The 27,407-nt window shown below is 39.8% G+C and overlaps 1 protein-coding gene across 1 annotated transcript; it reads right to left on the reverse strand.

Annotated features, from left to right (window-relative positions):
• Positions 1-441: 441 nt before the first annotated feature.
• Positions 442-6,327, reverse strand: LOC125102989 (kinetochore protein NDC80 homolog). The gene is made up of 2 exons (XM_047734699.1): positions 5,679-6,327; positions 442-498 (listed from the first exon to the last, which is right to left on the reverse strand). Exon 1 carries the CDS (start codon positions 6,199-6,201, stop codon positions 5,710-5,712), a length of 492 nt encoding a protein of 163 aa, XP_047590655.1. The 5' UTR covers positions 6,202-6,327; the 3' UTR covers positions 442-498; positions 5,679-5,709.
• Positions 6,328-27,407: the final 21,080 nt, after the last annotated feature.

Here is a 27,407-nt window from a genome sequence, read left to right on the forward strand (position 1 = left end):
TGAGATACCCAGATGCCCCTAATTTATGTTCTTTGTAATCTGAACTTATTTCAATAGAACAATTATTACCAGAATGTATTTTTCTTTTTTCTTTCTTTTTTTAAATTAAGATTTTATTTATTTGACAGACAGAAACCATAAGTAGGCAGAGAGGCAGGCGGGGTGGGGGGGAAGCAGGCTCCCCACTGAACAGAGAACCCCATGTGGGGCTTGATCGCAGGACCCTGAGATCATGACCTGAGCCAAAGGCAGAGGCTTAACGCACTGAGCCACCCAGGTGCCCCTATTTTTCATTTACTTATTTATTTATTTAAAAAGATTTTATTTATTTATTTGAGGGAGAATGAGTGAGAGAGAGCATGAGAGAGGAGAAGGTCAGAGGGAGAAGCAGACTCCCCAAGGAGCTGGGAGCCTGATGCGGGACTCGATCCTGGAAGTCCGGGATCATGACCTGAGCCGAAGGCAGTTGCTCAACCAACTGAGCCACCCAGGTGCCCCCTATTTTTCATTTTTAAACAGTTGTGGATATTTTGGCATACATGTCTAACTGTCTAACACTAAATAATGTGTTAGTCATGTAACATCAATTAATGGATACGAATTGGGCAGGAAAACAATTGATCTTACAAATTTACTGAGATGTTTGACATACTCATGTAGAAACAGAATATACATTCTAATGTGTAAGAATTTTTTATTTTTAAATAAATGTTCCTTAGATGGCTAGATTTAGAGATATCTTTTTTAGAATATGGAAACCATTATGCTATGAAAGGAGTGAACATTTCCCACTTAGTAACTCACATTTTTTTTAAAAGATTTTATTTATTTATTTGACAGAGAGAGATCACAAGTAGATGGAGAGGCAGGCAGAGAGAGAGAGAGGGAAGCAGGCTCCCTGCTGAGCAGAGAGCCCGATGCGGGCCTCGATCCCAGGACCCTGAGATCATGACCTGAGCCGAATGGAGCTGCTTAACCCACTGAGCCACCCAGGCGCCCAGTAACTCACATTTTTATATATATTAATCATTACCCAAGAAATGGTCAATTACTAACCCTATTCCTTTTCCCAGCTCATTAACTCTGAGGCTTAGCTTATTTTTTTCCTGGATTCTGAATATTCATCATGTTCAAATCAACTTTATGCTGCTTTCCCTGAATCATTTTTTATTTTAGTTTGAGCTTTTGAACTATTCTCTCATGCCTGGCATTAATTTTTTTCCCCCCAAACAGAAATGTTATTATTGAAAATATCAGTAATTTTTGTTGAGCCAAACCCATTTTCCTCTGCAGGCTCTTCCTGCTCTAAATTTTAGTTAGCAGTGTCACAGGCCCACTGCTTTCAGTGATCATCAAATTGGTCCTTTTCTTTCCCTTAGAACTCTCATCAGGAGTGAGGATTGCATTGGATTCTTACCTGGAACTTCCAGCTGTATTATGCATATCATATAAAGCAGGGCATCAACACCTCTTGTGGCTCCTCCCTGTTTTCTTTGATTAAAAGCCATTTTTCAACTGGATCAGCGGGTACAGTCAAGTAGCACACAAAGGATTTCTTTTCTTTTTTTAAAAAATATTTTATTTATTTATTTGACAGAGAGAGAGAGAGAGAGACAGCAAGAGAGGGGATACAAGCAGGGGGAGTGGGAGAGGGAGAAGTAGGCTCCCTGCCAAGCAAGGATTCGGATGCAGGGCTCCATCCCAGGACACTGGGATCATGACCTGAGCTGAAGGCAGAGGCTTAATGAGTGAGCCACCCAGGCACCCCACACACAGGATTTCTTTCTTTCTTTCTTTTTCTTTCTTTCTTTCTTTCTTTCTTTCTTTCTTTCTTTCTTTCTTTCTTTCTTTCTTAAAGATTTTATTTATTTATTTGACAGAGAGAGAGCACAAGCAGTCAGAGAGGCAGGCAGAGAGAGAGGAGGAAGCAGGTTCCCTGCTGAGCAGAAAGCCTGTGGGGCTCAATCCCAGGACCCTGAGACCTGAGACCTGAGCCGAAGGCAGAGGCTTAACCCACTGAGCCACCCAGGCGCCCCCACACAAAGAATTTCTTAAAGATATAGAACCATGGATATTATGAGAACATGTATTGCATGGAGCACTGGGTGTGGTGCATAAATAATGAATTTTGGAACACTGAAAAAAAATAAAGTTAAATTAAAAAAAAAGAAGCATAACTTTAAGAACTGTAACAACACATCAAAATGTTGCACCAATATGCAGTTTGTTAAATCAAATGTACATTTAGAAATCAATATTAATTTCTGAGGAAATCAACTGTTCTTAAAAAATACTGTGGTCTTATGCTCTAGTATCTCATTTGTATTACTGAGATATACAAATTTATCAGAAAGAATCCTATTTTTTGGAATTCTGTCTCTATTCTTTGTTTTGAAAAGGGAAACTATGTAAAGTGCAGGGATTCTATTATCCATTTTCTATTTACTAACATTTTATTTGGACTTTACCTTACTCTTTTTTGATGGTTAATTTTTTTTTCCTGGTCACCTCTAGGGGGCAACTTAACCTAAATTATCCTTTGGTTGCATGCTACAGACACTGTACTAGAAAAGTTATGTTAAATGACATTACACAGAATGATTATTGTCTAGTGAATATTTGGTAGAATTTCCTTCTGCTCATGGAATTAACTTAAATGTAGTAATTCATGATTTCAAACTCTCAAGATCTGTAGGGGCATAAAACTGTGATGCTTGTGCAGAGGTAGAGAAGATGGAAAGGGCACAGATCAACCTTATTTAATGAATGCTGCATTCTCAAGTTTTTCATCTGCTCTCAGGCCACAGCTGGGCATTTGACAAGATGCAAAGCAAAAGTCACAGGTTCACTGTTTCCTATATCTATACCTTTACCTAGTTATCTTTCTCAGTGTCCAAGGACTCCAGTTTACTTGAACTTAAACGAGATCCATGGTTAGCACATTTAACTTGATATCACCTTAGTAAACGCCTAGTTCTATTTCCAAATGTGGTCAAATTTCCCTTCATGGACTTGGCTCATTTCTTACCTAAATTATCATCTCAGGTCTCCGTTGTCTTATTTTTTTTAACATGCGTGTCCTTATCTTCCCTATTCTATGCTTTGAATCAACAAACTGTAAGTAGACTATTCCATTCTTCAGTATCGTGTGCACCTATATCTTGTATAGCTGTAAGGTGGATTGTGATGTATTCTGATATAATTAGCTGATTGAGACCATAAAGTATATGCACATTCTGGCAGGTAAAATTGTCTTATTATTATTAAGGCAAATAGTATATTCTGAATGGAGGGCAGTATACAAGGAAGGCAAACCTACAGCAGGCAGGAGAGGGATTTTAAGATTTCAAGGAGAGTAGATATGTAGGCACGAACATTTTAAAGGTGGGGGTGGGGTGGAGTGGGGGAGGGGATATGAGAAGAATCACTGAGCCCCTACTCACCACAGAACTCAGAATACCTTGGGTTCTGCAAGCTCTGAAGAGGGGACTCATGTCTTGTAAATTAGGTTTTCTAGTTTACTTGTTGTTATATCTGAGTTATTACTGAAGCTTCATTCTAGACTTTTCATAGCTGAGCTACAGTGTCCAGCTTGGGTCACAGTTTTCTGGAGGAAGTACTATCCCCTTGAGACCAGTACCCATTCCTGAAAGGGAGGGTAAATTTGGTGGGGGAAAAGGAGGTTATATGCTTTCCCTACTCCTTCCCACCACACCTGGAAGATTCACAGTTAGCAGCTCCTCCACTAAACAGTGAGCTCTGGAGGAGGCCAGAGCACACATTGGTGAATAGCACCACCATCAAGTAAGACATCCAAATCTGAAACCTCGAAATCTTCAAGACTTCTCCCTTTCCTACCTACACCTCTATATCCAACTGGATTCTTGAATCTTGTGTCTGTTTTCACTGCTATCTTTTTAGTTTAGATCTTTTCTATGTGTTATGTAGACTTCGAGGTTAAAATTTAACAGACATTTATGTGTATTAGAAAGTATGAAAGTGGGGCGCCTGGGTGGCTCAGTGGGTTAAGCTGCTGCCTTCGGCTCAGGTCATGATCTCAGGGTCCTGGGATCGAGCCCCGTATCGGGCACTCTGCTCAGCAGGGAGCCTGCTTCCTCCTCTCTCTCTACCTGCCTCTCTGCCTGCTTGTGATCTTTCTCTGTCAAATAAATAAATAAATAAAATCTTTAAAAAAAAAAGAAAGTATGAAAGTATGAAAGGCCTGTGACACTGCTAGTCCAATTAAAGTCCAATTAAAGGTGACTTAGTTCTTTTTCTGGTTAATTTTTTGTTTGTTTATTTTGACTTAAAATAGTCTCTTTTAGGTAAATCATCAGACTTTCAGAGTCATTTCCTTTCTCCTTTTTTTCCTTGCTAAGATGGTGCCTTTGTATATGATGACACTTCCATGAGCTCGTAAAGATGGGTGTGATGGTTAATTTTGTGTCAACTTGATTGGCTTAAGGATTCTTGGATAGCTAGTAAAATGTTATTTCTTGGTGTGTCTTTGAGGCTTTTTTTTTTTTTTAAAGATTTTATTTATTTATTTGACAGAGAGAGAGAAAGACAGAGAGAGAGGGAACAAAAGCAGGGGAAGCGGGAGAGGGAGAAGCAGGCCTCCCCCTGAGCAGGGAGCCTGACACAGGAATCCATCCCAGGACCCTGGACTCTATCCCAGGACCCTGGGATCATGACCCGAAACAAAGGCAGACACTTAACTGACGGAGCCACCCAGGTGCCCCTTTGAGGCTGTTTCTAGAAGAGATTAGCATTTGATTCAATAGACTGAATAAAGAGATTGGCCCTCACCAATGAGGGGTGGGTGTCATCCATATTTTTGGGGTACCAAATAGAACAAAAATGTGAAGGGCAGATAAATTCCTTCTCTTTTTGAGCTGGGACATCCATCTATTCCTGCCATTAGACATCAGAACTCCTGGTTCTTCAGCCTTTGGACTCTGGATCTTATACCCACAGCCCCCAGCTTTAAGCCTTTGGACTGGGACTAAATTATACCACTCACTTTCTTGGTTCTCTAGCTTGTAAATAGCGGATTGTGGGACTTTTTGGTCCCTATAATTTGTGAGCCAATTTATGTTATAAATCTCCTATTTACCTATTGTCTGTCTGTCTGTCTCTCTCTATCATCTATCTATCATCTATCATCTGTCTCTATCTATCTATCTATACTATTAGTTCTGCTTTTCTGAATAATACTTATAGAGTAAGGAAAGAGGAATTCAGATCTATGCACAGAGGTTTTGACCTTTCTCTGGATCCTCACTGGCTTTTGGTTAAATTGTTTTCTCTTTTGTCTGAGGTAGATTGTCTTTTGACCTCACTAGTTTTACTGGAGCAACTGGGCCTTTGGTCTTTGTGCACTGGCATGCATTATGAATCTGGATATTACCACCTACTTCTTTTTTTTTTAATTTAATTTTATTAACTCTGGATACATAATATAACTAGTCTTTCACATCTAAAGATAATCTAACAAGTTGCCATAATTTCAGGTTATATGTACTTTAAATTAACAAACTAGGTTTATAAAAAATATAAAAATATTTCACAGGCTTGGGAAGATACGGTCATAAGACTTCATTGTAAGGAGGGGTAGAAGATATGTTAGAGATTTTTCAATCCTACAAAGGACATTTTAAAATTTACACTGTTAATAAAGTTCTTGTTTAGATAATCAATATTTTATCTTCATTCATCAGAAGGCTTAATTAGAGCAGCTTTCTTCTTATACTTGTCTCCAATCTCTCTATTATTTTCCAAGAGATCTTCAGACATGTATTTTTCATATTCTCTCTCAACTTTAGCAATCTGCTCCTCAAGATGTTTCTCCACAGACCCTACATGTGTAGCAACCATCTCTAAAAGACGCTGCAAGTTATTTCCCACTTTTCGTCGTTCTTCAGTTGTGGTTTGCACAGCTAGTTGGTATTCTCGCTGAATAGCATCTAATTCATTCATAGCTTCACTGAGGCCCTCATTAACAGCGCTCTCCAGCAGATGCTTGTGTTTCTCCAAGGACTCCAGCTCACTGGCACATTTTTTGTCCTCTTCTTTAGCTTCCTTAACCTTCTGTTGGTAAAGATCGTCCAGCTTTTGAACTTCTTCTTTCAGAGTTCTTACACCTCTCCTGCTTTCTGTTATCATTGTATTTAACTGTTCTAAAGTATCTTCTAACCCCATTTTTTTTGTTTAGAGCTTTATTAATTTCTTCTTCAGTTTGGTTCAAGAGTTCCTTGAGTGGTACATAAACTTGAGCTCTGTATTTGACAAGGCAGTTGGCACCAGCTTTCAAAGTCATAACCTTTGGAATTTTCAGCACCCTTAGGGATAAGTTTTAATTTTCTGGCCAACTTGTGATACTTTGATAATTGTGTTTCAATCGCCTCTTTTCCTCTGGCATATTTTAGCTCTTCATTCCATAACTGCTGTTGTTCAGCTTCTAGGTCGTTGGTTAATTTATTAATGGTCTGTTGCAATTCATTTCTTTCATGATTTATTCTCTCTATGTCTGCAACTGAGTACTTCTGGTTATCGACAATATTCTGCAGGTGAGTGTTCTCCTGTTTACCACCTACTTCTAAGCCCCGGGCTCTGATTCCTCTCTCATCTTTTAAATGGCTATAAGTTTGCCTGGAGACACAGGGAACTTCTGGATCTTCTACCACACCTGAACCATAGTAAACCAACAGTATTATTTCTGCCCATCTGTCCAGACACTCTCTGGACTTCTCCTCAGGCTTGCTAGATATGGTGTGGTGCTCAATGTGGGATTTTCTGATGGTCTTAGAGGGTACCCTTAAGTGTGAAAAAGCAGGCTATTAGCTCCAGAGTCCTTGAATTCTACCCTATGGCACTATCCCATCTACATATTGTTTTTCTCTTGCTGCTTTTACGGTTCTATCTTTGTATCCAACTTTTGACATTTTTATATGTCTTGGTGTGATCTCATTTTATTTGGAACTCTCTGGGCTTCCTGGATCTGGATGCCCGTTTCTTTCCCCAGGTTAGGGAAGTTTTCCGCCATTATTTTTACTAGTAACATTTTGACCCATTCTCTTTCTCTTCTCCTTCTGGGATTCCTAAGAGGCAAATGTTAGTCTGTTTGATGTTGTCCCATAAGTTCCTTAAGCTATCTTCACTTCTTTTATTTTTTTCTCTTCCTTCTCTTGCTTCTTTTCTTTCTTTCTTTCTTCTTTCTTTCTTTCTTTCTTTCTTTCTTTCTTTCTTTCTTTCTTTCTTTTTTCTTTTCTGCTCTGACTGGGTAAATTCTTCTGCCCTGTTTTTGAGTTCACTGATCTTTTCTTATAATTTATGTGGTTTGCTGTTGAAACTCTCTAGTGGATTCTTCAGTTTCTGTGACTCTTGTTCGGAACTTTCTTATATTTTTCATATTTTTGTTGACCATATATTCTTCTCCTGTGTTTGGCGAACATCTTCATGACCACTACTTTGAACTCTTCATCAGGAGTTCAAATTCTTTCTTTCTATCCCATTAAGGTTTTTTCCCCCTGAGTTTTTTTTTTAAGATTTTATTTATTTATTTTACAGAGAGATAGAGCGAGCACAAGTAAGTAGGCAGAGAGGCAGCAGAGGGAAAGGGAGAAGCAGGCTCTCCACCAAGCAGAGAGCCTGATGCGGGGCTCAATCCCAGAACCCAAGGATCATGACCTGAGCCAAAGGCAGCCGCTTAACTGACTGAGCCACCCAGGTGCCCCTCCCCTGAAGTTTCTTGTTTTCATTTTGAGCAAATCCCTGTGTTTCTTCATTTGGCTTGACTCTTTGTTTTCCTTTCTCTGCATTTGATGAAACAGCCTCCTTGCCCCATCTCGAAGGGTTGGCCTTGGGTATGATGGGAACTTTGTTTGACTCTGCATTAGCTCTTGGCTGTCTCTCAACCCTTTGTGATTGTTTAAGCAGGTTTGATTTTTAATAACTCCCAGTAGTTGAGGGTGTGCCAAGATCAGTCAGCCTGTCTCAAAGGGGAGGATCTCAGTCACCAGTTGGATTCAGGCTGATTGGAAGCCAGACCCTCAGGAAGCAGCTTTTAAGGAATGCAAGTATGTCTAGTCTCATGGGCCTGCAAGTATAAGTCCTGCTAGCCTGCAGAGCCAGGTGATCTAGAGATATCCCCTGTAGCTTTCACAAAAATCTGGGCTCCAGAAAAGTGTAGAGGCTCCTTTCAATAAGCTGTAGTGAGGGAGAGGGATCCTGCAACAATGCCCTCTGCCCCCTGCTTACATTTCCTGAAAGTACTTCTGTAGCATCTAGATCTGGGCCAAACCTGAAGCCTGCTCCGAGGCTGAAGCTCCAGGACTGTCAAGTAGGCGTCTTTCACTGAAAGGCTGGGGAAGGGGGCTATGCTTTGTTCTGTTCTCTATGCAGTGCTCTAGTGGTAGTAGCCTGCCAAGAACTGGCTCTCTGATTGGTATGGTCCAAGCCATCCTGTAATTAGGGCCAAGAAATTAAGGAGTATTCCCTAGGCAGCAGCTATAAAAACCAGGGCACCAGATGCAAACATGGATTACCAGACACATGTAGAAGCTCTCATCTGAGAGATGCTGGCTCTCTGTAGTAAGGTGGAAGGTTAGGGCAAAGTTAGTGCCTGCCCTCTGAGTTCTTAGAAAAGGTTTACAGTCTGTCTTTAATGTGCGTTTAATTAGAAGCCTGCCCCTCAGGCTACAGCTACGTTGATAAGAGATTTCTGTCATAAAAAGATGGAGTTCCTGAGTCTGTTGCCTCTTACTGTGTCCTGGAGGTAGTAACTGTTTAAGAGCTCTTTCTCCATTGGTTAGAGTCCTGTGGGACCTGTGAATATAAGTCTTGCTGACAATCAGAGCAGGGTGATGTACAGGTACACCTGGTGGCAGCCACAGAAATTGGGTCACTAGACAGGGTATAAGCTTCTTTCTGGAAGATACCAGAAAATGAGCTGGAGTGAGGCAGTAGAGTACAATGATTGTGTCCATTAGCTTCTGTTCTGCGACAGTACATATGTAGGGTTCTGTAAGTGCTAAACCAGAAGGCTATGCTTTAGGCTAACGCTCTTGGACAGGAAAACAGACCTCTTTCTCAGAAATGCTGGGGGTGTGTTTCAGTCTGCTATCTGTACTGAGCCCTGCCAGCAGTAGCCTGCAAAGAACTAATTGTTGTAATCCTTTGGGGGTCCCTGAACATAATCCCCTTTGGCCTCCAGAGCCAGGCAATCAAGAAGCATCCCCTGGGTGGCAGCCAGAAAAACTGGGTCACTAGCTATAAAAACCAGAGCTCCAGATGTGTAGAAGCTCTTCTGGGAGATCCTGGTGCCAGAGGGAGAGTACAAAGGGGGCATAAAAGATGGCACCTGCAAAGAAAAGGGGCAGGGGGAAAGGAAGGGAAAAAGAAAAGAAGATAAAAAGAAAGATAAAAGGAAAAAGAAAAGAAAAATAAAGGTGGCACTCTCCCCTGGCTTTAACAAGGCAGAGGAAGAACAAGAAAGATGGGTAAAGGAAACAAAACAAAGTAAACAAACAACATGGTGCCTGATGGCTGTAGCTAGTCAGAGGAGAGAAGGAGGATGGCTCTTACCAGCCTTACCCTGAGAGTATCCCAGCAGGCCCCTGCCCCTCAGAATGCTTTAAAATTGGAAAATGAGTCTCTTTCAATATAAAGGCTGGGTCTTTTTAAAGGGGTGCTTCTATATTGGGGCCTGGGGTGGGAGAGTCTGTATGTGGGCCCATTAAGAAGTGTTCCACAGTTTGCCACAGCCCTGTGGGTCTCTTGGATGTGATCCCCATTGATCTTCAGGTCTCTCAGGTGCCAGTGTTAAAAGTGGGGATGCCTACTGTGGGGTACAAACCCTTCACTCCTTATGGAGAAGCTCCAGGCTTTGAGTTCCCTCCCGATCGGGGGTTGCTGACGAGGCTAGTAGCATTGATTGCAAAATCAGGTCTCAGCCATTCCTACCCATTTTTAATGTGGTTTTTTCCTTGTTTGCCAGATGTGAGGGGGTTGTTCCACCTGCTTTTAGGTTCCTCTTACAGTGGAAATTATTCCACATATAGCTATAGATGTGGTGTGTCTGTGGGAAGAGGCAAGTTCTAGATCTTTCTATGTTGTCATCTTGAATGGGACCTGGGATTGTTTTCTTAATTTCTATTTCTAATGCAATTTCTAAATGTAACTGATTTTGGAATACTGATTTTGTATTATGCAACCTTATTGAATTTGTTGATTAATTCCAACAGTTTTTTTGGTAGAGTCTTTAGGGTTTTATATATATAAATCATGTCATCTGCAAATAGTGGCATTTTAACTATTTTTTGATACTATTTCTGTGTGAGATAATGTATACTTCAATTTTTGCTTCTTATTTACTAAAATTTTCATGTAATTAATGAATAGTAAATGAATATTAAGTTGCTAAAATTTAAGAAAAAAGTGGCAAATTGCTTAAATGTTAGGATGTGAAAGGATTAATTGGTTATACAAACAGGAAAAGATAAAATCTGGTGAAATTCTGACTCCAGATGCCACACATTTCTTATTTGTGAAACAGCATTGCCAGTGGATAATTTAGGTGTGTTCCTTATGTTAGATAGGCTACTTTCAGGAGTATGGAAAAAAATGAAGAATATAAGAAGTGCCTTCCTACAAAGCAATCTATGGCATTAGATTGCATACATCTAAGCATATATCCAGGTGACATGTTGTGTGACATTAGGGTCAGTTGTTGGACATTCAGATGATCAAGTGTAAATTTATCTCAAATTCATTCAACACCTGAAAACTGTTCTTTAATACCAAGCTTCCCAACAATTTTTAGGGCAATATATCAATTTTCTATTGAAAGGAAATATTCAAAACTAATTTCTCAAATTTGGCATTGGCGTAATTTTTATCTTCAAACTAGTAAAAATTACTTTATATTTTTCTTAAACATTTAAACAAAATTTAAGCATGGAGCTATTTTTTAGGATCAGAATGTTTGTATTGACACAAAGGCCATCTGAAATCACTTGGAAATTCACCCTATGTAAAGAATTTAGAATTTTGTATTGAGGGGTGAGTTTTTCATGGTCTTATTGCATTTGTTTACTCTTGTCTTCTTAAGAATGTGACTTCAGGGGGCGCCTGGGTGGTTCAGTGTATTAAAGCCTCTGCCTTCGGCTTGGGTTGTGATCCCAGGATCCTGGGATCGAACCCCACATTGGGTTCTCTGCTCAATGGGGAGCCTGCTTTCCCCTCTTTCTCTGCCTGCCTCTCTGCCTACTTGTGATCTCTGTCTGTCAAATAAATAAATAAAAATCTTAAAAAAAAAAAGAATGTGACTTCAGACTGTGATACTGTGTCAAAATTTTAGTGAATTTGGGTGTTATTTTGCTACGTTTCTGGGAACAATTATCTGTTTGTGAGATGGAAGGACAGATGAGGTGGAAAAGGGAAATACAAGAAGACACAGGGCTGGCAAGTGAAATAAAGGGGGGGTGCTCTTTATTTTTTTATTTTTTATTTTTTTTAATTTATTTTATTTTTTTATTATTATTTTTTAAAGATTTTATTTATTTATTTGACAGAGAGAAATCACAAGTAGGCAGAGAGGCAGGCAGAGAGAGAGGAGGAAGCAGGCTCCCTGCTGAGCGGAAAGCCCGATGTGGGGCTTGAACCCAGGACCTGGGATCATGACCTGAGCCGAAGGCAGCGGCTTAACCCACTGAGCCACCCAGGTGCCCCGGGGGTGCTCTTTAAAGAGTAACTTTACTTCAAAGCTTCTAGGAACACTCTCAGATACCTTGACCCAGGGGACTTCTAAATCTGTATTATGAAGATCAAACTAAATTGCTTGGAAAAAAATGGCCGAATTGACAGCTGTTAGTTTTTGAGAAAAGAAGATCTGGGGGTTAAGGTGAAAGAGAGGAGGTGAAACAATGACAAAAAAATAGTATTTTCTGCAGTACAGCTTGGGCAAAAGACAGACGAAGAGATGAAGGACTGAGGACTGCATTCTTATGATCTGAGTGAGCGTGGAAATGGGACCCAAGTCAGAGTGCCCTGGTATTTTGCTGGGCTCTAAGAGTTATCCTGGGGGGTGGGATCAAAAACTCTAACTCTGTACACTAAGGAGAGTGTTAGAGAAGTCCTTTACCATGAATAAAAATTTTCCACCTGTCCTTTAAAAAATTGATCTGTGTCTATAAATGTTTCTTACTTATTTCCTACAAACACTGTTCACACTGTGCACCTCTGGTTATAACTACACTGAGGGTTGGTGGTAAACTACCACCTTTCTGCATGCCTAGTTCTAGAGTTTAATCTAGTTAAGAACATTGTTATTAGGTAACAGCTTAAGATGATTATAAACAAATCCCATGGGATGTTACTTCATGTCTGCTAAAGTGATTTCATGCTAGCAACAACATTCAGAATCTCCTTTTGAAGGCTGTGTTAGATATCAGGGAGACTGTTTTGCCTGTGCTAATTATTTTGACTGTAGAAAAGAAATCCCAAACTTCTTCAATTAGCAGAATCAATAGTTTGACCTTGAAGCTACTGGTTTAAGCTGGCAAATCACTGATACTTTCTAGTCTCCTGTTTTCCTCTTTTTGAAGGAGTAAAAAGGAGTTGGGAAAATTATGTAGACATTTGGAATGGATTGTACCAATCCATATGCAAAACAGTGTAATTAGGACTACCTGAAGAAAAACTTACCTCTTTTTACTGTTCTAATTTTAACTTCCATACATTTTAATGCTTTTATGACAGCATATAGAAAATAACATGCACATTCAAAAGTCTGATTTTTGACTTGTAGCTCTGCTCCAATAAAACTGTATTCTCTATTAGCTTTTAGAAGAAAATATTTGTTCATAATTAAATACAACGTATGTATTTTCCTTTCCTTTTTAATGCTTGTAGAGGGGAGAGGATGAACCTGGGGGGTGGGTGGAGTATAGATGGAAGGCAGACCCTAATAGTTGCTGACCCAATAGCTATTCTACCCCATGTGCTATGGTAGACAGAGTAATGCCCCACCTCCCCCAAGGTGTACCCTTCTCTAATCCTCAGGATCTGTAAATATATTATTTTTATGGCAAAAGGGACTTTGCAGATATGATTTAGTTAAGAATCTTGAGAAGAGGAGATTATTGTGGAGTATCTGGATGGCCCCAATGTAATCAAAAGGTCTTTGTAAGGGAAAGAGGGAGGCAGGAGAGTCAGAGAAGGAGATATGATGATAGAAGGAGTGGCTGGAGTAATGCAAGGAAGGGGCCATGAACCAAGAAATGCAGGAGGCCTCTAGAAGCTGGAAAATGCAAGGAAATTCCCCCTTAGAGCCTCCAGAAGGAGCTCAGTCCTTCCAGTACCTTAGTCTTAGCTCCTTAGTTGTAGCTCTATGAGACTCCTTTCAGATTTCTGACTTTCAGAACTATAAGAAAGTATCTCAAGTACCAAATGTGAGATAATTAACTGTTAGTATTGCTTATGCTGTATTACATATGGAATTCAACCCAACTGATAAATTTGGTATGTGTGATGTGATAGATACAGTAGTTAATGAAAAACTGACTCAATCTTTTGGATAAAGCTCTTCAGATTTATCCTGTTCTTCATGTTGAAAAAACTGATTTCACCACTAGACTGTTGAAGGGCACTGCATCAACTTGAAGAATATTTACATTGAGGGCAATTCTGATCAAAGCATGAATTTTTCCAGATGTGGGGAGAAAAATATGAACTGTACTAATTTGTTGGGTTTGTTTCCAAGGTAAAAAATTAAAAACAGACAAACTCATTTTGGTGGTGAAATAAAAACCTGGCTGAGATTCCACTGATTAGAGACCAAGGCAACTAATGAATACAAAAAGTAATAATGGAATATTATAATATGTTAACACTTAATGTAGTTCAAACAAATTAGACAGAAAGGCATTAATTACCAGCTTTGATAAATGGTCTTCTGGCCTTACCCTCCATGCTCTTCTCTATAACTATTGTAGCAGTTTAAAAATGAGTTGTATTTAAATAACTTCAAGTCAAAGAAAAACAAGATTGTGCAGCAAAAATATTTAAATTATACCCTAGGATACATGAAATTATTTATGAGGAAATTTAAAAAAATAATATTTAATAACATACACATCCCTTGATTTTCTTTGACTAAGAGAATACCTGAGTTTACAGCAATAATTGCAAATTTGAACTGACTTTTCTTCCCCTCTAGATAAATAGCTTGATGTGTTTATAAAGTGACTAACAGACCCTTTAGAGTTAGGATTTTGACATTTTTCTTCTCTTTCCTTTCTCTATGGATTTATGAAGTTTTCATCCTGTTAACATTTTTGGAAAAGAAAATGTTACAAGTCTAAGCCTTTGGCACACTATGTGCTACATCTCCCTATTTATTCTTAAACTCTAGTCCACAAGCTCTTTATTCCCTTTCTTAGGTCATGTTGAAAGGGCCAGTTCATTTGAGTTATTCCTGAGTTATTTTAACTAGGCATGACTTCTTACTTTCAAAAATAATCAAGTGATAACTCACTCTTCCTAGTTCCTTGAGGTGACCCCAAGATTACCTGAGGTTGTTTCCAGACACTACAAGGTTTAGACCATATTAATTACTTCAATTTCTTTTGCATGGTTGTTTTCCCATATGCTGGGAACTTCTCAAACAAAAGTGAAAATGAATTTTTGGGACTTCATCAAGATCAAAAGCTTCTGCACAGCAAAGGAAACAGTCAACAAAACAAAGAGGCAACCCACGGAGTGGGAGAAGATATTTGCAAATGACAGTGCAGACAAAAGGCTGATATCCAGGATCTATAAAGAACTCCTCAAACTCAACAACACAAAACAGATAATCATGTCAAAAAATGGGCAAAAGACATGAACAGACACTTCTCCAAGGAAGACATAAAAGTGGCTAACAGACACATGAAAAAATGCTCATCATCTCTAGCCATCAGGGAGATTCAAATCAAAACCACATTGAGATACCACCTTACACCAGTTAGAATGGCCAAAATCAACAAGACAGTAAATAATGTGTGTTGGAGAAGATGCGGAGAAAGGGGAACCCTCTTACACTGTTGGTGGGAATGCAAGTTGGTGCAGCCACTTTGGAAAACAGTGTGGAGATTCCTTAAGAAATTAAAAATACATGACCCTGCAATTGTACTACTGGGTATTTACCCCAAAGATACATATGTAGTGAAAAGAAGGGCCATCTGTACCCCAATGTTCATAGTGGCAATGGCCACAGTCGCCAAACTGTGGAAAGAACCAAGATGCCCTTCAACGGACGAATGGATAAGGAAGATGTGGTCCATATACACTATGGAGTATTATGCCTCCATCAGAAAGGCTGAATACCCAACTTTTGTATCAACATGGACGGGACTGGAAGAGATTATGCTGAGTGAAATAAGTCAAACAGAGAGAGTCAATTATCATATGGTTTCACTTATTTGTGGAGAATAAGAAATAACACAGAGGACATGGTGAAATGGAGAGGAGAGGAGAAGTGAGTTGGGGGAAATTGGAGGGGGAGACAAAACATGAGACTGTGGACTCTGAGAAACAATCTGAGGGTTTTGGAGGGGCAGGGGTTGGGAGGTTGGGTGAGCCTGGTGGTGGGTATTATGGAAGGCACATATTGCACATATTGCATGGAGCACTGGGTGTGGTGCATAAACAATGAATTCTGGAACACTGAAAAGAAATTAAAAAAAAAAAAAAAAGAAAGAAACAACCACATCTTTTATCCATGAAGACCATAAGTTTGGCTCAGTGCCTCAATATTGGCTGGAAAAAATATAGGAAAAATAAATGAATGTAGAAAGGATATTTATCAGGGAAATAAATTTGACCTTACCACATGTCTGCCTATAGAATCATACAGCTGATACTACCTGTTCTCAGTTCTTAAACAAATGATTGGAACTTATATAAAGTTTTGAAGTATGTTTTTCTCTTGTATTTTAATAATTAGAAAGTTACTAGATGGAGAACCAAAAATTGGAATGTATAACCATTGTTGCCTAATTGCTGCTCTGTTCTACTAATTTTACCATGCATTATTAATAAGAATCCTTGAGTAAAAGTAAAAATTTGACCTTTTTTTAAAAAAAATAAGAAAATGCATTATGTCACAAATCAGGAAGTCCAGGGACAGTGCTGATTGTCTTTAGGGCTGAGTAGTTCAGTGGTTCATTGATGTCATCCAGGATTTAGGTGTTCCCAGAATTTTGCTTTTTTACCTGCAGTGTGTGGACTTGGCATTCCTCCTGGGAATAGCAGCAGTGGTTCAAGACCTGGTATCCAGAGCAATAGTGTCTAGAGTTGGAAAAGGAGAGGGGGCACCTCTTTTTAATATCACTCTCTTAAAAAAAAAAAGTACTTAAGTTATATATGTCGGGTTGAGTAATTTACCAACATTTGTTGTTGTAAATAACAGCAAGTTCATCCCTGAAGTTGTTTCCTCTCCCCTGAGGCTACCACACTTTGATCTCTTTAGCTGATTACTATTTTAATCTTTACTTTCACATCTCCAAATAACATGCTTGTATCACATACATGCACCCTTGATTTTTCAGCTCTTAGATATTATCTATTGATTTCTCAAAATGGAAATGAAGCTTTAACTCTCTTCCTCCCCCTCACCTCCCACTCTCAATCACTTCCTCCCTCTATGTCTAGCATAAGTTTTCGGATATAAGGTTGTCCTAGGGAATCCTTTTGCCTTTAAAAAAAATTGCTATTGGGGTGCCTGGGTGGCTCAGCGGGTTAAGCCTCTGCCTTCGGCTCAGGTCATGATCCCAGGGTCCTGGGATCGAGCCCCGCATCGGGCTCTCTGCTCAGCGGGGAGCCTGCTTACCCCTCTCTCTCTGCCTGCCTCTCTGCCTACCTGTGATCTCTGTCAAATAAAAATCTAAAAAAAAAAAAATTGCTATTTACTACTTACTTTTTCTCTTGGAATGCTCCTTTCTATTTAGTGGAGTCCTTCTTCCAGTTAGTTTTCTGAGAAAAGGCACTGGGGAGATAAATTTTTGAAATTTTGAATGTCTTTATTCTACTTCACACTTAAGTGCAGTTTGATTACATATAGGTTGGAAATAATTTCCCTTGAGAATTTTGAAGGCATTTCTTTCATGTTTCTAGCTTCTAGCTGTTGATCATATGAAGCCATTGTTTCCTGATCCTTTGTAGGTGGTCTTTTCTTTCCCAATCCCTGGATGCTTGCTTTTGTTCCTAGTGTCCTGAAATTTCATGACTTCTTTCTTTCTTTCTTTCTTTCCTTCTTTCTTTCTGTCTGTCTGTCTGCCTTCCTTCTTTTTTTGATATGGTTCCATTTTTATCCATTGTGCCGGGTATTGGGTGAGTCACTTCAATCCGTAAACTTAGTTTTCACTTTTGGCAACTTTTCTTACATTCTTCCTTTGATGATTTACTCCCTCTCTTCTCTTTTTTCAGGGATTTTTATCATTTGGATGTTAAACCTCTGTCATAACCAGCCTCCATAATGGCCCTCAATGATTCCTGAGTCTTAGTATTCATGATCTTTTGCAGTCCCTTCCTACACTGACAGGCAGACCTGTGTATCCAAAAGGATACTATGAAAATGATGAAGTATGATTTCAGAGATAAGGTTATAAAAGTCATTGTAGCTTTCATCTTCCTCCCTCCAGAATCATTTGCCAGCTGTCATGTTGGGAGGATACTCAACTAGCTTGTGGAGAGATAATTACTAAAGCCCCTTGCCAACAGCTGATAGTAGCATGCCAGATATGTGAATGAGCCACACTGGAAACAGATCCTTCAGCCAGCCCCAGTGAAGCCTTGACATGATTGAGCTTCAGCAGACATCCTGACTGCAACCTCATGAGATCTTGAACTAGGGCCACTCAAGTTAAGCCACCCCTTGTTCCCTGACCCATGGAAGATGTATGTAATAGTAAACATTTACAGTTTTAAGTTGGCATAGTTTGTATTGGCTTAGTTTGTCATGCACCAATAGATAATTAATGTGATATTGTTCAATCTTTAAAGTTTCTTATCTAATGCTGGCTGTTAGCTTGGAGCCTTGGCTTCTTTCCCCATGGCCTCTCTGTGTGGACTAGTTGAGGGCTTCCCCACAGTATGTTAGCCAGGTCTCAGGAGTAAAGCTGCATCACTTTTGTCCCATCTCAGTCATTGAGGCCATACTAAAGTCCTGCCCAGATTTAGGAGAGTGACAAGATCGGAGAGAACAAGTGAGACTGGAAGTATTGCTGTGGCTCTTTTTGAAAACAGTCTGCCTACACTGAAGCTTCTATACTAAAACATTTGATTAGGATGTAGAACTTAACTTCATGCAATTAGGGGCAACATTTACATGTTGGAATATCTCAACTTTTGTTATTAGAAATTAAAAAACCAATGCTACTTACATAAAAATGATTGAAAGACAAACTTCCCTTTCTATCTTCCACCCCCCTCTTTTCTCTTGACCTCAGCAATTGTTATTCCCTTAATACATATTGGTTAGTTTAAACTATGGTAATTTTGACTTATTCTTTATGGTTTCTGTGTTGTCTGTTTTTTATTTTTAATTTGGGTGTATTAACTGATGTACCAGCAGCAGTCTTTGAATATAATCATGCCCTTATTTTCTTTTATGTTATTTTTCTTTGACTTATGGGGAAAGTGTAAAACTTGTAACTTGGTGGCTCTCTCCTTGATTGTTTAGAACTTCGTTGTTGAGGTGTCTGACCCCATTTGCATGCTTGCACAACAGGATCTCTGTCCCAGCAACTGAGCTGAGCTTCTCTAGGCTGACAAGTCCATGATGTCAATGTCATCCTTTATCTTTAAGAAGAAACAGCTCTAAATTTTTTCTTCAGCAGTGTTCTTTCCAAATCTTCAACAAATGGGGTTGGCTTTATAATTAGAATTGACAATCAGGTGGCTAGATTGATGTTTTAAGGTTGCTTGGGAAAATAAAGTCGTGTGAAGAATCTAACTTATTTAAAGAAAGATGAAGATAACACTAAGCATATATACTCAGAAATTTCAGATGTTGCATGACAGTCTGCTTTAGGAATGTATTAAAAAAACATTATCAGGGCACCTGGGTGGTACAGATGATTAAGTGTCCAGCTCTTGATTTAGGTTCAGGTCATGATTTCAGCATCCTGAGACCGAGCCCCACATCAGGCCCTGTGCTTGGCATGGAGCCTGTTTAAGACTGTCTCTCTCCCTCTTCCTCTACCCCTCACCCCATCCCTTGTGTGTGTGCACATGCACGTTCTCTCTCTCTAAAAACAAAAAAAAACCAAAAAAAACAAAAAAAACCCCCAAAACCCAAAACAAAAAAATTCTCAAAGACGGACAAGATAACTTTAAATGTAGCATTTTTATGATTCAAAATAGCTTCTAGACCTGCATTTTGGCTGAGTTGGACTTTTGAATGAATTAAACATTTTCATTAATTAAAAATATGTGATATATTATCAATAAAATCATTTTTTTCCCTAAATGGAAGACTTCCACCATTCCACTCTCCAAAGTTACAGTTAAAATTCTAAGATTCAGAAAAGACTTAATGAATTTAATTTAAATATTTCCAAATAGGGTGCCTGGGTGGCTCAGTGGGTTAAGCCACTGCCTTCGGCTCAGGTCATGATCTCAGGATCCTGGGATCGAGTCCCACATCGGGCTCTCTGCTCAGCAGGGAACCTGCTTCCCTCTCTCTCTCTCTCTGCCTGCCTCTCCATCTACTTGTGATCTCTCTCTGTCAAATAAATAAATAAAATCTTAAAAAAATATTCCCAAATAGTCTTCTTTGAATACTTACATAGTTTCAAAGTTTTTTTTTTCTTATGAAAGAAGAAAAATGAAAGGATACACTTATAAAAATCACTAGTCCTAGCTTGATCATTCATTTATTGAGAACTTACATAGGCCAGACACTGAAGAAATAGAGAAGGTGTGGGAGACAATTTTGTAAACAAATTCTTTCAAATTAGTGTAATAGGTGCTTTCATAAAGATAGAAATATTGAGTAATGGGAGCCTAGACTAGGGGGCAAATAGTTTATCTAGGGATTTGGAAAACTTCCATAGACGAGGGACAAATGAATGGATTGTGAAGGTTGAAAATAACTTACACAATTGGAGAAGGCATTTCAGAGAGAGAGGGCAGTCTGAAACTGTAAAGGGCATTGCAAAATACATTGAGATTAAAAAGGAGGTGAGGGTTTTATGTAGACAATAAGAGAACACTGAATGATTTTAAATTTTATTTTTTATAAACATATATTTTTATCCCCAGGGGTACAGGTCTGCGAATCGCCAGGTTTACACACTTCACAGCACTCACCATAGCACATACCCTCCCCAATATCCATAACCCCACCCCCCCTCTCCCAACCCCCTCCCCCCATCAATCCTCAGATTGTTTTGTGAGATTAAGAGTCACTTATGGTTTGTCTCCCTCCCAATCCCATCTTGTTTCATTAACTCTTCTCCTACCCCCTCAACCCCCCATGTTGCATCTCCTCTCCCTCATATCAGGGAGATCATATGATAGTTGTCTTTCTCTGATTGACTTATTTCGCTAAGCATGATACCCTCTAGTTCCATCCACGTCGTCGCAAATGGCAAGATTTCATTTCTTTTGATGGCTGCATAGTATTCCATTGTGTATATATACCACATCTTCTTTATCCATTTGTCTGTTGATGGACATCTAGGTTCTTTCCATAGTTTGGCTATTGTAGACATTGCTGCTATAAACATTCGGGTGCACGTGCCCCTTCGGATCACTACGTTTGTATCTTTAGGGTAAATACCCAGCAGTGCAATTGCTGGGTCATAGGGTAGTTCTATTTTCAACATTTTGAGGAACCTCCATGCCGTTTTCCAGAGTGGTTGCACCAGCTTGCATTCCCACCAACAGTGTAGGAGGGTTCCCCTTTCTCCGCATCCTCGCCAGCATCTGTCATTTCCTGACTTGTTAATTTTAGCCATTCTGACTGGTGTGAGGTGATATCTCATGGTGGTTTTGTTTGTATTTCCCTGATGCCGAGTGATATGGAGCACTTTTTCATGTGTCTGTTGGCCATCTGGATGTCTTCTTTGCAGAAATGTCTGTTCATGTCCTCTGCCCATTTCTTGATTGGATTATTTGTTCTTTGGGTGTTGAGTTTGCTAAGTTCTTTATAGATTTTGGACACTAGCCCTTTATCTGATATGTCATTTGCAAATATCTTCTCCCATTCTGTCAGTTGTCTTTTGGTTTTGTTCACTGTTTCCTTTGCTGTGCAAAAGCTTTTGATCTTGATAAAATCCGAATAGTTCATTTTTGCCCTTGCTTCCCTTGCCTTTGGTGATGTTCCTAGGAAGATGTTGCTGCGGCTGAGGTCCAAGAGGTTGCTGCCTGTGTTCTCCTCAAGGATTTTTTTTTTTTTTTTGACAGAGAGATCACAAGCAGGCAGAGAGGCAGGCAGAGAGACAGGAAGAAGCAGGCTCCCTGAGAGAGCAGAGAGCCCGATGCGGGGCTCGATCCCAGGACTCCGAGATCATGACCTGAGCCGAAGGCAGCGGCTTAACCCACTGAGCCACCCAAGCGCCCCTAGAGGAATCAGGCTTCCTGCTGAGCAGAGCACCCGATGCGGGGCTTGATCCCAGGACCCTGAGATCATGACCTGAGCCAAAGGCAGAGGCTTAACCCACTGAGCCACCCAGGCACCCCCTCCTCAAGGATTTTGACAGATTCCTTTCTCACATTGAGATCCTTCATCCATTTTGAGTCTATTTTCGTGTGTGGTGTAAGGAAATGATCCAATTTCATTTTTCTGCATGTGGCTGTCCAATTTTCCCAACACCATTTATTGAAGAGGCTGTCTTTTTTCCATTGGACATTCTTTCCTGCTTTGTCGAAGATGAGTTGACCATAGAGTTGAGGGTCTATTTCTGGGCTCTCTATTCTGTTCCATGATCTATGTGTCTGTTTTTGTGCCAGTACCATGCTGTCTTGATGATGACAGCTTTGTAATAGAGCTTGAAGTCCGGAATTGTGATGCCACCAACTTTGGCTTTCTTTTTCAATATTCCTTTGGCTATTCGAGGTCTTTTCTGGTTCCATATAAATTTTAGGATTATGTGTTCCATTTCTTTGAAAAAAATGGATGGTACTTTGATAGGAATTGCATTAAATGTGTAGATTGCTTTAGGTAGCATAGACATTTTCACAATATTTATTCTTCCAATCCAGGAGCATGGAACATTTTTCCATTTCTTTGTGTCTTCCTCAATTTCTTTCATGAGTACTCTATACTTTTCTGTGTATAGATTCTTAGTCTCTTTGGTTAGGTTTATTCCTAGGTATCTTATAGTTTTGGGTGCAATTGTAAATGGGATGGACTCCTTAATTTCTCTTTCTTCTGTCTTGTTGTTGGTGTAGAGAAATGCAACTGTGCATTGATTTTATATCCTGACACTTTACTGAATTCCTGTACAAGTTCTAGCAGTTTTGGAGTGGAGTCTTTTGGGTTTTCCACATATAGTATCATATCATCTGTGAAGAGTGATAGTTTGACTTCTTCTTTGCCGATTCGGATGCCTTTAATTTCCTTTTGTTGTCTGATTGCTGAGGCTAGGACTTCTAGTACTATGTTGAATAGCAGTGGTGATAACGGACATCCCTGTCGTGTTCCTGACCTTAGCGGAAAAGCTTTCAGTTTTTCTCCATTGAGAATGATATTTGCGGTGGGTTTTTCATAGATGGCTTTGATAATATTGAGGTATGTGCCCTCTATCCCTACACTTTGAAGGGTTTTGATCAGGAAGGGATGCTGTACTTTGTCAAATGCTTTTTCAGCATCTATGGAGAGTATCATATGGTTCTTGTTCTTTCTTTTATTAATGTATTGTATCACATTGATTGATTTGCGGAGTTGAACCAACCTTGCAGCCCTGGAATAAATCCCACTTGGTCGTGGTGAATAATCCTTTTAATGTACTGTTGAATCCTATTGGCTAGTATTTTGGCGAGAATTTTTGCATCTGTGTTCATCAAGGATATTGGTCTGTAGTTCTCTTTTTTGATGGGATCCTTGTCTGGTTTTGGGATCAAGGTGATGCTGGCCTCATAAAATGAGTTTGGAAGTTTTCCTTCTATTTCTATTTTTTGGAACAGTTTCAGGAGAATAGGAATTAGTTCTTCTTTAAATGTTTGGTAGAATTCCCCCGGGAAGCCGTCTGGCCCTGGGCTTTTGTTTGTTTGGAGATTTTTGATGACTGTTTCAATCTCCTTACTGGTTATGGGTCTGTTCAGGCTTTCTATTTCTTCCTGGTTCAGTTGTGGTAGTTTATATGTCTCTAGGAATGCATCCATTTCTTGCAGATTGTCAAATTTGTTGGCGTAGAGTTGCTCATAATATGTTCTTATAATTGTCTGTATTTCTTTGGTGTTCGTTTGATCTCTCCTCTTTCATTCATGATTTTATTGATTTGGGTCCTTTCTCTTTTCTTTTTGATAAGTCTGGCCAGGGGTTTATCAATCTTATTAATTCTTTCAAAGAACCAGCTCCTAGTTTCGTTGATTTGTTCTATTGTTTTTTTGGTTTCTATTTCATTGATTTCTGCTCTAATCTTTATGATTTCTCTTCTCCTGCTGGGTTTAGGGTTTCTTTCTTGTTCTTTCTCCAGCTCCTTTAGGTGTAGGGTTAGGTTGTGTACCTGAGACCTTTCTTGTTTCTTGAGAAAGGCTTGTACCGCTATATATTTTCCTCTCAGGACGGCCTTTGTTGTGTCCCACAGATTCTGAACCGTTGTGTTTTCATTATCATTTGTTTCCATAAATTTTTTCAATTCTTTAATTTCCTGGTTGACCCATTCATTCTTTAGAAGGATGCTGTTTAGTCTCCATGTATTAGGGTTCTTTCCAAATTTCCTCTTGTGATTGAGTTCTAGCTTCAGAGCATTGTGGTCTGAAAATATGCAGGGAATGATCCCAATCTTTTGATACCAGTTGAGACTTGATTTAGGACCAAGAATGTGATCTATTCTGGAGAATGTTCCATGTGCACTAGAGAAGAATGTGTATTCTGTTGCTTTGGGATGAAATGTTCTGAATATATCTGTGATGTCCATCTGGTCCAGTGTGTCATTTAAGGCCTTGATTTCCTTGTTGATCTTTTGCTTGGATGATCTGTCCATTTCAGTGAGGGGAGTGTTAAAATCCCCTACTATTATTGTATTCTTGTCGATGTGTTTCTTTGATTTTGTTATTAATTTGTTTATATAGTTGGCTGCTTCCACGTTAGGGGCATAGATATTTAAAATTGTTAGATCTTCTTGTTGGACAGTTCCTTTGAGTATGATATAGTGTCCTTCCTCATCTCTTATTATAGTCTTTGGCTTAAAATCTAATTGATCTGATATAAGGATTGCCACTCCTGCTTTCTTCTGATGTCCATTAGCATGGTAAATTCTTTTCCACCCCCCCACTTTAAACCTGGAGGTGTCTTCGGGTTTAAGATGAGTTTCTTGTAGGCAACATATAGATGGGTTTTGTTTTTTTATCCATTCTGATACCCTGTGTCTTTTGATTGGGGCATTTAGCCCATTCACATTCAGGGTAAGTATTGAGAGATATGAATTTAGTGCCATTGTATTGCCTGTAAGGTGACTGTTATTGTATATTGTCTCTGTTTCTTTCTGATCTACTACTTTTAGGGTTTCTCTTTGCTTAGAGGACCCCTTTCAATATTTCCTGTAGAGCTGGTTTGGTATTTGCAAATTCTTTCAGTTTTTGTTTGTCCTGGAAGCTTTTAATCTCTCCTTCTATTTTCAATGATAGCCTAGCTGGATATAGTATTCTTGGCTGCATGTTTTTCTCATTTAGTACTCTGAATATATCATGCCAGCTCTTTCTGGCCTGCCACGTCTCTGTGGATAAGTCTGCTGCCAATCTAATATTTTTACCATTGTACGTTACAGACTTCTTTTCCTGGGTTGCTTTCAGGATCTTCTCTTTGTCACTAAGACTTGTAAATTTTACTATTAGGTGATGGGGTGTGGACCTATTCTTATTGATTTTGAAGGGGGTTCTCTGAACCTCCTGGATTTTGATGCTTGTTCCCTTTGCCATATTGGGGAAATTTTCTCCAATAATTCTCTCCAACATACCTTCTGCTCCCCTCTCTGTTTCCTCTTCTTCTGGAATCCCAATTATTCTAATGTTGTTTCGTCTTATGGTGTCACTTATCTCTCGAATTCTCCCCTCGTGGTCCAGTAGCTGTTTGTCCCTCTTTTGCTCAGCTTCTTTATTTTCTGTCATTTGGTCTTCTATATCACTAATTCTTTCTTCTGCCTCATTTATCCAGCAGTGAGAGCCTCCATTTTTGATTGCACCTCATTAATAGCTTTTTTGATTTCAACTTGGTTAGATTTTAGTTCTTTTATTTCTCCAGAAAGGGCTTTTATATCTCCCAAGAGGGTTGCTTTAATATCTTCCATGCCTTTTTCAAGCCCGGCTAGAACCTTGAGAATCGTCATTCTGAACTCTATATCTGACATATTACCAATGTCTGTATTGATTAGGTCCCTAGCCTTTGGTACTGCTTCTTGTTCTTTTTTTTGTGGTGAATTTTTCCGCCTTGTCATTTTGTCCAGATAAGAGTATATGAAGTAGCAAGTAAAATACTAAAAGGGTGGCAAGAACCCCAGGAAAATATGCTTTAGCCAAATCAGAAGAGATCCCAAATCGTGAGGGGGGAGAAAGGGGATAAAAAGGGGTTCAGAAAAAAAAAAAGAAACTATTAAAAAAGGAAAGCCGATAAAAAATATAAAAAGGAAAAAATATATATATATTAGATAAACTATTTAAAAAACGTTAAAAAAGAAAACGGTAAAAGTGAAAAAAATTTAGCAGAAGAAGAGAAAAAAAAATTGAAAAAGAAAAAAAATTAAATTAACTGCAAGGCTAAAGAATCATGGGGAGAAAGCCATTAGTTCCATGCTTTGTTTTCTTCTCCTCTGGAATTCCGCCGCTCTCCTTGGTATTGAAACTGCACTCCTTGGTAGGTGAACTTGGTCCTGGCTGGGTTTCTCATTGATCTTCTGGGGGAGGGGCCTGTTGTAGTGATTCTCAAGCGTCTTTGCCCCAGGCGGAGTTGTACCGCCCTTACCCGGGGCAGGCTGAGTAATCTGCTCGGGTTTGCTGGGTTTGCTTTCGGGAGCTTTTGTTCCCTGAGCGCTTTCCGTAGAGTTCTGGAAGACGGGAATGAAGATGGCGGCCTCCCGGTCTCCGGCCCGGAGGAGCTGAGAGCCCGGGTCCCCACTCCTCAGTGCGCCCTCAGAGAACAGCGCCCAATTACTCCCGTCACCCTGGCCTCTGGCCGCGCTCCGAGCTGACCGAGCCTGCCACCGGTTCAAGGTAATCCCGAGTTTAGAGCTTACTCCTCGGCTCTGTCTCTGTAGCCAGCTTCCCTGTTCTAATACCAGTAAGCTCTGCGACACTCAGACACCCCCGATCCTTCTGTGACCCTGCGGGACCTGAGGCCGCACTGACCCCGCCTGGGCTTCACCCCAGTTAAGCCTCTGGAGCGATGTCCCTCAGCGGAACAGACTTTTAAAAGTCCTGATTTTGTGCTCCGTTGCTCCACTGCTCCCTGGGAGCCGGCCCTCCCACCACGGTCTATCTTCCAGTAGCTTTGGATTCACTTCTCCGGCAGTCCTACCTTTCAGATAGTGGTTGATTTTCTGTTTCTAGAATTGCTGTTCTTCTTCTCTTCAATCTCCCGTTGGATTTGTAGGTGTTTGCAATCTTTAGATAAGCTATTTAGCTAATCTCCTGCTACCTGAAGTAGTCTCAGCCTGCTACTTCTCCGCCATCTTGACTCCTCCCCCTGAATGATTTTAAGCAGAGAGATCATATTAATATAAACATTTAGACAAGATAAATACTGGGCTGAGGATTGGGTGATGGGTAGACTGAATGACAATTAGGAGAGATGATTAGGAGTTGCAACAGGAAGGAGGAATCAGGAGGAAAGTGATGTGGGGTTCAAAGGCAGAACCCACTTAATATCTAAAATAAAAAGGTGAATTTTTGCTTGTTTTTTAAAAATTGTTTAATTTTTTAATAAATATATAATGTATTATTAGCCCCAGGGGTACAGGTCTGTGAATCGCCAGGTTTATACATGTCACAGCACTCACCATAGCACATACCCTCCCCAATGTCCATAACCCCACAACCTTCTCCCTACCCCCCTCCCCCCAGCCCCCCTCAGTTTATTTTGTGACATTAAGAGTCTCTTATGGTTTGTCTCCCTCCCCATCCCATTTTGTTTCATTTATTCTTTTCCTACCCCCTAACCCCCACCCCCATTTTATCTCCACTTCCTCATATCAGGGAGATCATAT

Source organism: Lutra lutra, chromosome 6 (genome assembly GCF_902655055.1).
Source record: "Lutra lutra chromosome 6, mLutLut1.2, whole genome shotgun sequence".
NCBI classification, from domain to species: domain Eukaryota; kingdom Metazoa; phylum Chordata; class Mammalia; order Carnivora; family Mustelidae; genus Lutra; species Lutra lutra.